Raw genomic sequence first — 16,503 nt, forward strand, 5'->3', positions numbered from 1 at the left:
TTGATATGTTTATATCACTTGTTTTATCATAATAAATTACAACAAGTTCAATGGTCTCTTCCTTCATGCCTTTCAACAATTTCATACAATGTTTGAAAATTTTACTACTGCAACAGCATATTCAGCCTCTGTTGTAGATTGTGAAATACAATTACATTTCTTGCTTGTCCATGAAATCAATCTTCTACCCAAGAATAAATCTCCTCTACTTGTTCTCTTTCTGCCATCAACATTTCCTACCCAATCAACATCTTTGTAGACTTTCAATTCAAATTTGTCACTTCTCTTGGACTATAGGCCATGGCCTTATGTTCCTTTCAGGTATCTCAATATTCTCTTTATTGCCGTCATTATGATTTTCTTTGGGATTAGCTAAGAATCTAGTAACATTTCCAACAACTAATGCAATGTCAGGTTTGCTATGTACAACATATTGTATTTTCCCAATCACTAACCTATACAATGTTTGATTCACCTTAGTAGAATCATCATTCTTGGACAATTTGTGTCTAGTCGCCATTGGTGTTCCAATTGGTCTTGAGTCTTCCATACCAAAAGTCTTCAATATTTCTTTGATATACTTTGATTGAGTAATGAAAATACATTTGTTCATCTAATAAACTTGCAAACCAACAAAGAATTTAATCTCTCCAAATATTGACATTTCAAACTCCTTTTTTCATTTGATCAACAAATGATTTTCTCAATGAATCCTCTCCTCCAAATATGATGTCATCAACAAAAAAATTAGCTAGCAATATTTTGTTTTCAACTTCACTTATTCAGATACAAATCATTGTTGTTATTAGTTCTTGCAAAACCAATATTCACCAAGTAATTGTGTAACCTTTCATACCATGCTCTAGGGGCTTGCTTTAAACCATATAAAGCTTTGTGTAACTTAAGTACCATATTCCTTTTGTTTGGATCAACAAACCCTTCAGGTTGTTCAATGTAGACTTCTTCCTCCAGAATTCCATTAAAAAATGTAGATTCTACATCCATTTGGTACACTTTGAATCCTTTGTAAGAATCATATGCAAGAAAAGTTCTCATTCCTTCCAACCTTGCAACTAGGGAAAACATTTCACCATACTCAACCTCTTCATCTTGTGCATATCCTTTACAAACTAGTCTTGCCTTGTTCCTTGTGACTTCACCTTTATTATTCAGCTTGTTTATGAAAACCCGCTTAGTTCCAATCACATTTTTATATTTTGGTCTGGGTACCAATGTCCATGTTTTTTTCTTCTCAATTCACTCAATTTCTTCATTCATTGCCTTGATCCAATCTTCATTCTCTAAAGCATCTTTGATAGATTTAGATTCAAATTCATATAATAAGCATGTGTCATTCTTCAATCTTCTTCTTGTCATGACTCCCGAATCTTCATCTCCAATATTTTTTTCTGGTGCATGATGTCTTCTCACATACTTTTCCAATATATGTTTAGATCTTCATTCCTCTTGTTGTTGTTCACTAGATTCTGCATGTTCAATATCTCCTATTGTCTTTGGCTATAACTCGGCTTCCTCTGTCTATTGGTTGGCAATCATAGTCTATGACTCAACTCCTATAGCCCGATGCTTGACAAACTATTGATGCTTGATAACCACCTTTTCTAGTTTAGGTAAGGTGTTAGGTTCAACTTCATAGACATAGACACACTTTGTATAATCTTTAGGTTCTTTCTTGCATTCTTCTTCATTTTCTCTCTACAAATTCATCAACTCTAACATTTGCACTTTCCACAATTTTGTTAGTGTTATAATTCAAATGCTTATAAGATTTTCTTTTAGTGGAATAACCTAGAAATATGCCTTCATCACTTTTAGCATCAAGTTTATGTTTTCTTGCATCTTTTAATAGATAACATTTGCTTCCAAAGACTTTAAAATAATTCAATTTTGATGCATATCCATACTAGAGTTTAAAAGGTGGCTTATTTGTTTCTTTCTTCACTTGAACTCAGTTCAAAGTATAAACTAAAGTGATGACAACCTGTCTCTGGTATTTTTGTGAAACATCCTTCTCCATCATCTGTGTTCTTGCACAATCCTAATTGATATTTTCCTTCTCTTAGCTACACCATTCAGCAGTGATGTCCTTGGTGCACTCATTTGACTCTTGATTCCTTTGTCATTGCAAAATATGTTGAACTGCTCTAAAATGAATTCACTACCTTTGTTTGATCTTGAACATTTCAGACTCTTGTCTGTTTCTTTTTTAACTCTAGCAAGACACCACTTAAACATTTGAAATGTATCTAATTTTCCCTTAGAAAACATCACAATCATCATTCTTGAAAAATCATAAACAAACAAAATAAAGTATTTATCACCATAATAGCTTTGTATTCCAATAAGACCACAAAAGTTAGTATAAATCAACTCCAAAATCTCATCTAAAGAATATGCCTTGCTCTTGAAATTAGACTTTGTCATTTTACCGATTTGTCATTATTTGTAATAACCCCAACCGGTTATAACTTTAACAAACACCAAATTCTTTTATAATTCAGTTGTTTGACATTTTGTCAAACACTTTGCAAGTGAGCTTTGATACCACTATAACGAGCCTTGTTGACTCTCAAATAATTTGTGATGGGAATTAATTCCTTTTATTTTTTAGTTTTGATGTTTTACAATTTTTGATACAACAATATAGCAACAAAATAGAAGATATTGTAATAATAATTTGAACTCAAATATTTAGAAATTACATATGGAATATACAACTGAAAATTCCAGATTTTAATACCAATTTAGATACTGATTATTTTTCACAAAAATATAAACAACCCAATAGATAAAATATCCCCTATTATCTAAATCAACAATACCCAAAAAAAATTAGAAGTTATAGGCCATGAACTTACATGTTGACATGCTTTGAAAACCCCTCTAAAATGAAGACTAGTAGCAGTAACAGAATTCTCCAACAAACAAATGCAACTGTAGATATGTTGCTCCCAAAGTGCAGATAGAAAATAATACCCAACAACAAATATAAACAGTGCCCAACCAACTCCAAATTAACTAGCACACAATATGATATAACAATTCCAACGAATGCCTCCACAAATTCCAAAATGATCTCCAATAGTAAGAAAAAATAAACTTCTTCTTAGCAACAATTAATACAGTAAGAAAAAAAGGCAATTGTATACCTTAGCACAATTGCAAATGTAATCCTCATAATTGAATCTACAATACTTCAGTTGTAGATCCCAAACCCTTATACTTCAGCAAGGGCACAAAATTTCAGAACTTTAAAAGTGTCACAAAGACAACAAGAGAAAAATAATGTTTAATTAGATGCCTTGCTCATTGAATGGGCTTATATTTATAATCTCCAAATGGCACAAAGTTTCCCAAATGAACTTCACTTAAGAAGCTTCCCACACACAACATTAAAATATAATAAATTGTCATTATAATCTAATTTATTAATTGCTTTTGCATCCAAAAATGACCTTTTCCACCATAACTTTATATACTGACATGTAAGGCCACTATTTCTTGTTCCCATGATTTAAAACTTTTCATCTTGGTTCCAATGAGCTATGATACTGAGGTGACCAACCGAAAAAACCAACAAAAATAACAACCTCACTATATTTAGATGAATAATAATAATTCAATCATCTTGAAAAAATAATTGAAGAAGCATTAGAATCAAAATTTGACAACACCAAAATGATTCGGATGATGAAAAATGATGACTGAACCTGAGGGGGTGACTTACTATAAATAAATGCTCTCTCCAAGATTCTTGGAGATCAAACCGAAAGCTCAAAAAAAAACTAAGAGCATCCTCCAACTCCTCTAACTCAACTAAGCTCATCAGAACCAACATATCGACTTAATATAAATAGTAAGTCCCTCAAATGAAGCCAAACACACCATAGGCTACTGGAAAGCCTATAACCACACAACTAAGACCCTTAAATCCCACTGCCAACTCACAAGGGTCACAATGGTGAATTGATTGGCCAACTACAGGAACCTACTAAAAATGGAGACATTACAGTCCTCCCTCCATAAGATTGCTTGTCCCCGAGCAATCTTGAAGCAAAATGAACACACGATCCACCTAGATCCCAAAGGTAGAACTGAATACTATTCCTGCTATGTGCAAGCAACACCTATAGCACCAACACCCAAATAATGAATATCAACATCAAAATTATCTGAAAGCTAACTCGAGGCACTGATGAAGGCAACAACCCATCAGGACACAATGCAACTAAAATACCAACTCTGTCAACACCTTAGTCCCCATCAAACTGATACTCACACCCAACTACATTGTAGAGATGGTAACAACCATAGGTACCTGAAACACTACCACCAACTCCAACCTTTGAAAAATTGTCTACAATGTGTAGATACTACAAGGGGTCTAATTTGTAGCTATCAATCCCATTTGCAAAAGATGGTGCTAACCCATCCCACAATGGATGGTATAAAATTGGAGCTAACCCACACTAACGCGAAACCAAATGCTCTACCTGTGGATCAAAATGTAATGAGCACTCCTCATAATGTAATATCAAGAAAAACTCCCAATCTCTATGAAGGGCTTATCAATATCAGTCTATGAATCAGAAGGTGGCTCCAATCTCTAACTCTAAACTATTGATCAGGCAAGATCCTAAGCAATCCTCTCAGCAAACCCAACCTCAAAATCCCTATTAGGAAGCATAGTAGTCAGAGTCTCTATAATCTTTCCCACCAACCTTCGAATGACACGAGAGCCTTGGATGAGAGTACCCTCAGACACTACGTATGAATCCTCCCCCACATTTGAACTCTCCAAAAGATACTCCATGAAAGACTCTATGCAGTAAAAATTATATGTGGAACAATCAACCTGCTCCCTTGTGATCCACAACTTATCCCTCTAAAAATGTGGCCTAGCCAACTTTCCAATGGTACCAACTTTATGAAATGAAGAAATAGATCTACTTCTAGTAGAAAGAAGCAAATCACCATGAGAGCTCATCTCCACTAATCCTCTCACCTCCTCAATACCTACTGTACTTATATGTTGGACGAATGTGTCAGCCACATTATCATGTCCATCATTCCCAACTGTAGAAGCAAAGTCACCACCAACCACAATATGCAACTAAATTAGATTTGGGGCTGGTGTGGTCCGAACATGCTCCAACTCCATGGTCACCTCATCTAATTGTGATTATGACTTCTAAAGAGTCAACTGAGTACATTGAAGAGAGTCCACAGTCACCTCAAGCTCTTGCATGAGCTCAACCTCCTCCTCCTCTTTCTCTTACAATGTCTCATAATAGGTACTACCCCACTCTAGAAGATAATCCCTGTCAACAACTAGTTGCGAATAGTTGTGCTTCAAGATCTTGATAGCCTCTCGAAGCACATAAACCTCTACTAGAGAAAGACTACTATCACCATGCTCATCAAACATAGGATCACCCCAATGAGATGTAGCCAACATTTGACAGATCACATCATAATGATTGAAGCTGAAGAGATGTCACTTTCACTCACCTTCAACTGACTGGTCACATGATGCCTTTGTAACCTCTGTCTCCTATACAAGATCTCTATCTCACTAATTGCATTGTGATAGGAAATTGAATCAGAACTATCCACCACAAGATCACTCACTTCATGTGTGTTATCGACCTCACATAACTCTACATTCGAGATACAACTACTATGTACCTCAATCAACTACTCATTTGAACAAATGGAAGCCCTCGCAATATCAATATCCTCGCATGTCTCAGCTTCCACCTCAAAAGATTAATCCTGTAAACACTGATCCTAGGACCCATCCAAAACCTCCTCAGAGTCATGAGTTGATACTTGGCAAGGGAAATCATACGCAGTGCAACTCATAGCATCATCAAATGTATCATTAATGTGTCCATACTATCTGCATCCACATCTCCTAATAAAGCCTCAACTACTCACATCTAACTTTGGACACATGACTCAATGTCAACCTATGAATCAATAATGCTAGAGTATGAACCCACATCTAATGACTCCGTTGTATCACCCAAATCACCAACATCAATGTTGGGTGACTACATACATGCATCAGTCCCACCTGAGGAAGTAACCGCCTCTTGCATCGAAGCAACACTATGACAACTCACATATAAATCTCCAATAATAATCCCCTCCTCAAGAGATAGTAAAGTATCAATAGTAACAACTATATCAACTGTCTCTACACTAACTACAATAACAACTCTAGGAGCCTCAACTTGTTGAAGCTCAGTGTCACTATCCTCTGCTACAAACACAACCACATGCCCCTGTGAAATAAGTCCATCATCGACACTCTGGATAGGACTAGCAAGAATCATACTAAATATAGGTCCATTTGCATCATGGACACTTGTCAGGGAAAACTCAAGCCTTCATCTTGTAGACCTTCTAAAGGAAGAAACCATGTATCTCACGGCTCTCTCAACCATCTTAGGATTCAACAAGCTCTTCACCAACCTCTATTGATGAAGCTTAGTATTCTCCATACTCTCCCTCAAGGAATTTAATTTCCTGCTATCTTTCTCACTACTCCGCCAACTCCCATAACTACTAAGCCTCTAGTATTTGTCCATAGCTAGAAAAGCTTCAATGTTGGTCACTCCGCAACAAACAATAGATCTGAAAATGAAATAACTTTCCTACCCCACAGGATGACAAAAAACCACTCTGATACTACTGTAATAACTCCAACCAGTTATAACTTCAACAAACACCAAATTCTTTTATAATTAAGTTGCTTGACATTTTGTCAAACACTTTGCAAGCAAGCTTTGATACCACTGTAATGAGCTTTGTTGGCTCTCAAATAATTTGTGATGAAGAATTAATTTTTTTTTGGTTTTGATGTTTTGCAATTTTTGATACAACAATATAGCAGCAAAATGGAAGATATTGCAATAATAATTTGAACTCAAATATTTGGAAATTACATAGGGAATATACAACTAAAAATTCCAAATTATAATACCAATTTAGATACAGAGTATTTTCACAAAATATCAACAATCCAGTTGATAAAATATCCTCTATTATCTAAATCAACAATACCCCAAAAAATTAGAAGTTACAATCCATGAACTCACATGTAGACATGCTTTGAAAACCCTGTAAAATGAAGACTAGCAACAATAAACAAATTCTCCAACAAACAAATGCAACCGCAGATATGTTGCTCCCAAAGTGCAGATAGAAAATAATGCTCGACAATAGATATAAACGGTGTTCAACCAACTCTAAATTAACCAGCACACAATATGATATAACAATTCTAGCGAATGCCTTAACAAATTCCAAAACAATTTTCAGCAACAAGAAAAATTAAACTTCTTCTTAGCAACAATTAATACAGTAGGAGAAAAAGGCAATTGTGCACCTTAGCACAATTGCAAATGCAATCCTTAAAATGAAAACTCATAATTGAATCTATAGTACTTCAATTGTAGATCCCAAACTCTTATACTTTAGCAAGGGTGCAAAATTTTAGAACTTTAGAAGTGTCACAAAGACAACAAGAGAAAAATAATATTCAATCATATGCCTTACTCATGAAATAGGTTCATATTTATAATCTTCAAATGGCACAAAGTTTCCCAAATGAACTTCACTTAAGAAGCTTCCCCCACACAACATTAAAATATGATAAAGTTCCATTATAATCTAATTTATTAATTGCTTTTGGATATGAAAATGACCTTTTCCACCATAACTTTATATTCTAACACATAAGGCCTTTGTTTCTTGTTCCCATGATTTAAAACTTTTCGTCCCCTCAGTTCCAATGAGTTATAATACTGAGGTGACCAACCAACAATACCAACAAAAATAACAACCTTGACATATGTAGATGAATAATAATAATTCACCCATCTTGCAAAGACAACTGAAGAAGCATTAGAATCAAAATCTAACAACACCAAAATGATCCTCAGGATGAAAGATGATGAACGACTTACTATAAATAGATGCTCCCTCTAAGATTCTTGGAGCTGAAATTGGAAGCCAAAATAAAAATTGAGAGCATCCTCCAACTCCTCTAATTCAACTAAGCTCATTAGAACCAAATTATTGACTTTATATAAATAGTAATTCCCTAAGATGGGGCCAAACACACCATAGGTTGTTGGAAAGCCTATAACCACACAATTGAGACCCTCAAATCCCACTGTCAACTCACGAGGGTCATGATGGTGAACTAACCTGGCCAACTACAAGAACTTGCTAAAAATAGGGACATTATATTATTTGCACATCACTTTATCAGGTTTGCTTAGTCTTGGTAACCCTCTAACTCTTTTCATTTTACTAATGCTTACCAACTTATCAAAATTCACATGACATAACCAAACATCTTCATATTGTGCAAATAAAAAAGTATCTTTAGATAGGTGGAGGTAGAACAATTTACCTCTTGTTTTCTCTCCACTTCCAACTAGTTCATCAGTAGGATCATAGATCTTTGCTTTCTCATTCTAGAAATCAACACTGTAACATAAACTTATCAACTGTGCTACACTCAACAAGTTATATTTCAAACCATCTGATGCAGTGCAAGGCAGGAGAAATCTCGAAGGAGATGTCCTAGCCCTTAGCAAATAACCATACAACAGAAACACAATACAAGATACAAGATCTGATATCAAACAAAACTCTTTACTCTTAAAATAACTATTTACATGCAATGTGCCCGGTTGTAAGGCCTTCCAGGTTAGGGTCAATTACAACAACAATTACAATAACAGTTCTGTAAGATCCCTCAAGATCCAACCCAAACTCTAGCTAGTCTAGTTCCACAGTCTGGTAGAAACCTCCAAGGTAGATCTAAACTTCTACTTGCAAGCCCCCTTCTTAAACTTCACTCTACTACCACATCCTTTTCTCCAAGCTAGATGAATAATAACTTAAGACTCTACAAGACCCCTTACTTATACCCAATTTAGCCACAAGTTGTCCTAGCCCATTACAATTTAAAATTACCCTTACATTAAATATATGCAGAAACCACAAGTCGATTGCAACACTAATCAAGTACCTACAACCCAAATTAAATGCCAAAAGGTCAGTTTACAAACAACTTGGGAAACACATAAACCAAGACATGATCGTGTTAGAAACCTCCACCAAGCATAACTAAGCCCCTTCATTGATTGAGCTAACTCGAGCAACAATATTGCCAAGTTCCCAGTGTAAACTAAGCCACAGTATATGCCAAGTGCCCCAAGCATTGCCAGACACCTTCATTAATCGAGTCACTCGATTAACACATCAACCAAAAACTACCCAATAATGACTGAGCATCATCTCTTCACTAACAGAGTCCTCCAACTCCAAAGCCAAACCACACCATCCTATAGGATGCTCCTGCATCACCATCAAACCAATATGCATTGTCAGACTTGATCTTTTCATTCAGTTTAATTGATCCTTTACCTTTCACATAACATGGTGCATCACTAACAAACTTAACACTACTTCCATTGTAATGTTCTTGCTTATCAAATTTACCTATATCACCAGTCATATGGTGTGAGTGACCACTTATTGGATACAATTGTTAATTGTGTATTGTCTTTGATGTTACACAAATGTCATACCAGTCATCAAATAGAGTCTACCGAGCACAGATGATCAACAAAGCAATTTATAGTGTTAACCGAGCTCCCAAGGTTAATGAAGAAAAGTTAATGTTTACCGAGCTCACTCGGGCATCAAAGGATTTTGTAGCAGAAAGTTAGTGTTAACCGAGCTCCCAAGGTTAACGAAGAAAAGTTAATGTTTACCGAGCTCACTCGGGCATCCAAGGATTTTGTAGCAAAAAGTTAGTGTTAACCAAGCTCCCAAGGTTAACAAAGAAAAGTTAACTTCTATTGAGTTCACTCAGTTATCAAAGGAAATGTGGCAGAGAGTTAGCTTCTACCGAGCTCACAAGGTCAGCAAAGGAAGGTTAGTGCTAACCGAGTTCACTCAGTCTCCAAAGGATTTTTTGCAGGGCTTGTAGTGTTTACCGAGCCTCACTTGGTTAACACTAGAAAACCATTCTGGAGCGGTGATCATCAACATTTGAAGGGGAGTAATCATCAACATTTGACAATTCAAATGCAATAAGTCTACCAATTAGACCATCCAAGGTCAAATCATTACTAGGTGTACATCTTAATACTTGAATCGTAGAAACTTTGATTGCATAGATAGGAAGTAAAGTCCTCAATACCTTACTTATCACAGTCTCATCAGTTATATGTCCTCCAACTCCTCTGATAACATTCACCACTTCTTTGATTTGGCTACAATACTGTGCAATATTCTCGCCTTCCTCCATTTTCATGTCATCAAATTTTCCTCTTAAGCTTTTTGCCTTAGCTTTTGACACATTTTTGTCTCCACAATGGATTTTTTCCAACTTGTCCCACATTTTCTTGGTAGCAATGTATTCCTTCACATCATTGAATAGTGCATAATTGAGGGCTGTTGAAAATTCAATCACCATTTGGTTGTGCTCCCATTTCTCTTTCATTTGTTCAACTATCATAGCTCTAGGCACTTGAATGTAGTCATTGTCCAATTAGTAGGATGTGGAATCTCCAAAGTGCAATCTCGTCAACCTTTGCCATTATGGGAAGCTCTCCTTGTTCAAACTTAGGTATCTCTCTCGTACATCTTGATCTTTGACTTGAGTCCCTTTAAACTTTCTTGACAAGCACCAATGCTCTAATACCAATTGTTATAATGCTTTAGAATAACTTGGGGGGGGGGTGTGGTGTGGTGAATCAATTATCTTTGGGTCTAAATGTACCAATTCAACTTATAAACTCTTTAAACAACTTAAACAAACTTAGATACCCACTTAATCTCTATGGTGTATCATCAATAATTTAACTTTCCATGCATTGTCTTAACTCTCTATCTCTATATGTGCTGACTGCCAGTAAATAAACTACTGTAAAATATGACATGCAAAATTAATAACATCTGCACATGAAAATAACACTATTGACACCAAGATTCAACGTGGAAACCCAATTTGGAAAAAACCACGAAGTAACATACTACCAACTTTTCACTCTTCTAAAGTGAGCTCAGTTAAGAGCCAACCCTATTAAACATTATACAACACACTGTTAAATGTGACCTTGTTAAAGGATTTAATCACCCTGTTAGGAGTGGCCTTGTTAGAGGACTTTAAAACATTCTGTTACACTTATATTTTTCTTCAGCCTTAACGTCAAACATTCAAGTCGTGGGAGTGCCCAAGTTGAAGTTGAAGTTGAACCTTTGGGTCAATTCAACTTCAAGTTCAGTGAGTTCATAATATACTTTCGAGTGTTGAAGTCGAAGTTGAATCTTCTAGCCAGTTCAAGTTCAACTTCAAGTTTTATCATTAGCACAAAATGTTAAAAATAGGACAGTCGTTCTCCTATTTGTCAGCATTCCTATTCACATATGATGGGGTTGAAGTTGAAGTTGAAGTTTCAGGTCAGTTCAACTTCAACTTCAAGTTTATGTTGGAATCGGTGCAAAATGCAGTGCTCAGTTCAAAGTTTCAGTTTCAGCCCTAGCAATCAAAAGTTCGAGAATCATTATGATTCAATCAAGATTGGGAGCTTCAAAATTGTATTTGAAATGGTGAAGCTTGAAAAGAATCCACCGTTCTTAAGTTCAAAGCTCATGGACAGTTTCAAGTATGCAGTTCACAGATCAATGACCCAGATTCAACAGTTGGAATGTGTGGCTCAAATTCAAAATCAAGCTCAGATCCCGTTTCAAGGTTCCAAGTCTAAGACCCGAGGCCAGAAGAGGATGGTGGATAATGAGATGAGATGGAATTCAAAGGAAATCATTGTTATCTGCCATGAAAGATGCATTGATGATAATGGAAGATATGAATTCAAAATCGGGCCTTATTTCATTATAAGTAATATGTTTTGGCTTTTCAGGCACTTGATAAATTCGTAAATGAATATGGGCATTTACGGTGGAGATATAATAGGTAGACTCTTATGCAACTTACAAGTAAATTCCAACATGAGATTCAAGTGCAGGTATTGGTGTATATATTGTTGTCAGTTTTAATACAGCCTGTAACTACAAATTTTTGTCTGCATTAAAATAACAGTCACAATCTAGGGAGCATAACTTTTTATCCCACAGTTGGATTTTGCTCAATTTTTGATATGTTGTAGAAAATCAAGTTTTCTAAATCTTCACTAAGATGATTTTCAAAATTTGGTCGAAGTCAAAAGTTATGATGGACTGTATGCGGGTCTGTCAACATATCAGCAAATGTAAAATGTTCTGCAATCAGAAAAATAGTCATGTTGCGGGGCCCACATATTTTAATCCAACCATTGGATTGAGCTAAATTTCGGATATGTTTGAAGAAACCTAGTTATCTAAATTCTCTCCAAGCCGTTTTGCAAGATTCCTGACGGATTAAAAGTTATGACTGTTTGAGTGTGGAAATATATTAATGACAGTTACAGAATTATGATTGCAATCTATAACCAGCACATGCCACCTATCCAACATGCACATGCAATTCATTTTTGTAGTGATAGGTGTCTATAAGAGGAGTTTGGACGAATTTAAGCAATATCATAATGTTTATTAAACATTATGTTTTTTTTTTTGATACATTACTCTTGCTCAATAATGGACAGTGGAATATGAAAGGTTGGGAGCAGTTTCAAGAAACAGTTATTCAAATTGAAAAAGAATGGACAGAAAGAGAAGATAAATAGTACAGAAAATAATAAGAGGGGGGTTCTTCTTTTTCTGTGGAGGAGTTCTATAGCTGCTGCTAGAGGAAGAAGAGATTTCTATTTTGTAGCAGAGGAAGCAGTTTCATTTTATGCAGATTGATTGTAATAAGGGGATGGAACAGTACTATTATTGTTTTATCATGCCTCTGAAATAAAGAGAGACATTAGTGTGTTTGATTTATAGTCATATACATTTGTGTTTTTGATTTGAAAGGATTTTGGAGTCCTTTTATTTCTATTTTAGATGCAGTTCTTTATTATTATGTCACATGTGATATATGCAATCTTATGGTTATGTATTCACACTTTTGCATAAAGATGTCTACAACTTTCTCTCTCCCAATTTTCTCTGCAATGTGAAAGACTTGGTAGATAGTCCTATGGCTATTTGCTGGTTTTTCTCTCATTATCAACTTATTAACCTTATAATCACGTTCATCTCATGTTGATGAGTGGATGTTAGAAAGCCTTGGTGTCTTCTGGTAAAAGGCATAACCAGCTATTAAAATTCTTTGAATATCTTTCTAAGAGGGAGCTGTACCTCTCAATTCAGAGGAAAGCTATCAATCCCATGATAGTATTTCCAACCGTTAGTGGCAGTTGTTCTTCTATTTGGGCATTTGGAGTCATTCTTTGTATTTAATTTCGGAAGGACAAAACTGTTTACTAACACATTCCATTATAATGTCACCTTGATTAAAGAATTTACAAAATGACTGTTAGGTCCAACTTGATTAAAGGATTTTTTATTGATACAATGGTCAGAATGTAACAATAAGTTTGATTAGTAAAGTACAACTCACTTTGCAAATTCAGATCTCCATTCACTCATCTGTTGGTTCATTGACTGGCCTCCATTGACATCTCTATCACTGATCTGATTGACATTTCCTCAAGCAATGACACTTCACAAAACTCTTCATACTTTACCTCTGCTATTCTCCTCTTCACAACTTCTCCTTAAGATCACCAATCAACAATGAACCAACCTTGAAATTCATTCCTTATGACTCCTTAAATAGGTAATTTGAGCTTTTTGCACTTAAACATCATTGTCGATCATAGCATTAGGTCAGTTTCATCAAATCCTTCCATCTTTTTGTTCTCCTTCTTCTAGAAATTTTTGATCAAATCCTTGCCCTTGATTCTATAACAAACTCTCCTCATGCATTAAATATGCCAAATCACCAATCATTATCTTCCATGCACTTTGAGTAATACAAAATTTTGACTATGTCGGCCTCAAAATCAAATCTTACTCAAACTGTAACTTTTGTTGTCACTCGACATTCACTGTGTTCTTTAGCTCGGTCATCACTGTGTAGCTCGACAATCGCTATACTTTCTCACTCGTCATCAACATGCTCACTTGGCCATTACTATGCTTGATCATTAGTATACTTATTCATACATTTGCTCGACAATAACTATCACTCGACTTCTACTTAAGTTTCTTAATGTTTTGCTTCAACTTTTGCATCGACTATGCTACACTAATACTCGATCAAGCTTATCCTTATGTCTTGTTTCAATTCTTAGCCTGATCCAACTGTCTTCCACACCTCATGTATTGATTGAACAATACATTATCTTATCAAGGGCTAACTTATCAAGTGTCCATTGTATTTTCATGATACTTAGCACATCTCAACTCAACCTTTCACTAGGTCATCTCATGATCTCTTCTTTTCAAATCCTCTTCATCAACCAAATGATATGTCACTCTATACTAATAGTAAATGTCTCTCCAATAGGTTTGACATCAATAACAACATAACAATTGCTCCAATTGTAATTTCCAACAACATGCATGTACATGGATAGTTTTGAGAATTTTATAAAGTATAATGCTAATTTAGGTGATAACTTAAGTGCTAATTTGTGCACTATATTACACAGTATGTTAGGTGCTACTAATTTAGGTTTTAAACCAAGTGCTATTTTAGGTGCTAAAATATGTGCTAATTTAGGCACTAATATATGTACTAAATTGGGCACTAATTTAGATACTAAATTGGGCACTAATTTAGATAGTAAATTAGCATTAATTTATGTCCTAAATTAGGTGCTATTTTAGGTGCTAAATTAGGCAACAAATAATGTTTAATTTAGTGCCTACTTCTTGTATTCATCACAAAACATGTCTGAAATAACGTCATCTTGAAAAATAGCACTGACATTTTAGAAAATTAGATAAAAATTACATTGAAATAGTGGATGGAAGCAAAAAAGGAAGCTAATTACATGTTTTGTTGTACTATACTAACAAAAATTAGAGAGAAAAACAAAATGTTGCTAGAATATGGCCATGCTTTCAACAACATAATACAAGTCTATGGAGAATACACACAAAAAAATAAACAATTAGCAAATTGAATGTTGAAAGTTAGAGGCAATGGATAATTTAGAGGTAACTGGTCCATATATATGAAAATATCACAAATTGTGAATGGAAAGTGGTAGAATTTTTTTGTAGAGGATGAAAAAATGAAAAAATAACACAATGACCATCATTGATTTTATGCACAACCGTACAATAATGACATAATTTGTAAGTAGATAAGGGCAAAATGGGAACACAGAGCTTGAAAGGAACACTTTTGTGAATCTCTCTTGCTCTCAACAATATCTAATGGTCTCCATTCTCTCATCCACTTATACAATAGACCGACAATTTATTTATTTAAGGAGGATGACAATTAATCAACTATTCAAATAGCTTCAATTGTCTTGCATGATTTGCACCATAGTTTCTATTATTGATGTAGATATAAAATTATAGAATTTCATGAAAAAATAGCCTTCAACATAAAAATGTTGATTTAAAAAAACTAAACAATTTATTTTTAGAAAGAACACCTCTATATAATTAGATAAGACTATATCTCTAAGCGTATTAAAAAAAAAAAACACTATTCAAATAAAAATATTTGTGAAACATTAGAAAACTTTATTTAAGCTCTAGATATCATTTTAAGGAAGCAATAGAACACATAACCCTCGCACGAAGAGTGCAACAATATTCAAAATTTTCCAATATAAAATTTCAACATTACGATGCGAAAAATAAATAAAAGAAGAATAAAAGGTGAAGCTTTTACCGTTCAAAGATGCCTGTTTCATTGGGTTGTACATTGGAGTCTTTTAAAAGGCCTCTCTGAAAGCTCGAAGGGAAAGAAAAATTTCATTTGCAGATTTGCAAACAGACATGGCTCCCGCTGCTGATCCAGAAGACATTGTCAACGACAATAGCAACCCTCGCCCTCTGGACGACGATGACATCGCCCTTCTTAAAACCTATGTAATTTCTCTATTCACAACTTCTTCCATATCTCTATTCACATTTCTTATCACTTTTTCCACACCTCTTTGCTCTTCTGAAACGCTATTTTTCGCTCTAGGGCCTGGGGCCTTATTCGGCTCCTATAAAGAAAGCAGAGAAGGAGATAAAAGAAATGGCTAAGAAGGTTAATGACCTCTGTGGTGAGTGAAGCACCTCAAAACCCTAATTTAAATAGTACTTAATAGTTATGTTTATTTGGCTACGTTGTTTTTAAAGTTGAAGGCTTCTGTAACCCTATGCTTTGATAATTCTCTCATGAGAAGTTCATAGGACCTATAAGATGTAAGTGGCAAAGGGTACTTTTAATGGTCACGAGCAAGCCGGGTGCAAATCTGGAGCAGATGACACTTCGTGAAAGCT

The 16,503-nt window shown here is 35.0% G+C and overlaps 1 protein-coding gene across 1 annotated transcript in view; it reads left to right on the forward strand.

Annotated features, from left to right (window-relative positions):
* The first annotated feature begins 15,912 nt into the window (after nt 1-15,912).
* LOC149543144 (26S proteasome regulatory subunit 7-like) overlaps nt 15,913-16,503 on the forward strand; it is a 40,557-nt gene continuing 39,966 nt past the window's right edge. The window contains exons 1-2 of the mRNA XM_089798043.1: nt 15,913-16,101; nt 16,202-16,283. Coding sequence (XP_089654169.1) covers nt 16,009-16,101; nt 16,202-16,283 — 175 coding nt within the window. The 5' untranslated portion in view covers nt 15,913-16,008. The remainder of the gene's footprint in view (nt 16,102-16,201; nt 16,284-16,503) is intronic.

This window comes from Cupressus sempervirens, chromosome 8 (genome assembly GCF_028749045.1).
Source record: "Cupressus sempervirens isolate cs-2001-9-10 chromosome 8, ASM2874904v1, whole genome shotgun sequence".
NCBI classification, from domain to species: domain Eukaryota; kingdom Viridiplantae; phylum Streptophyta; class Pinopsida; order Cupressales; family Cupressaceae; genus Cupressus; species Cupressus sempervirens.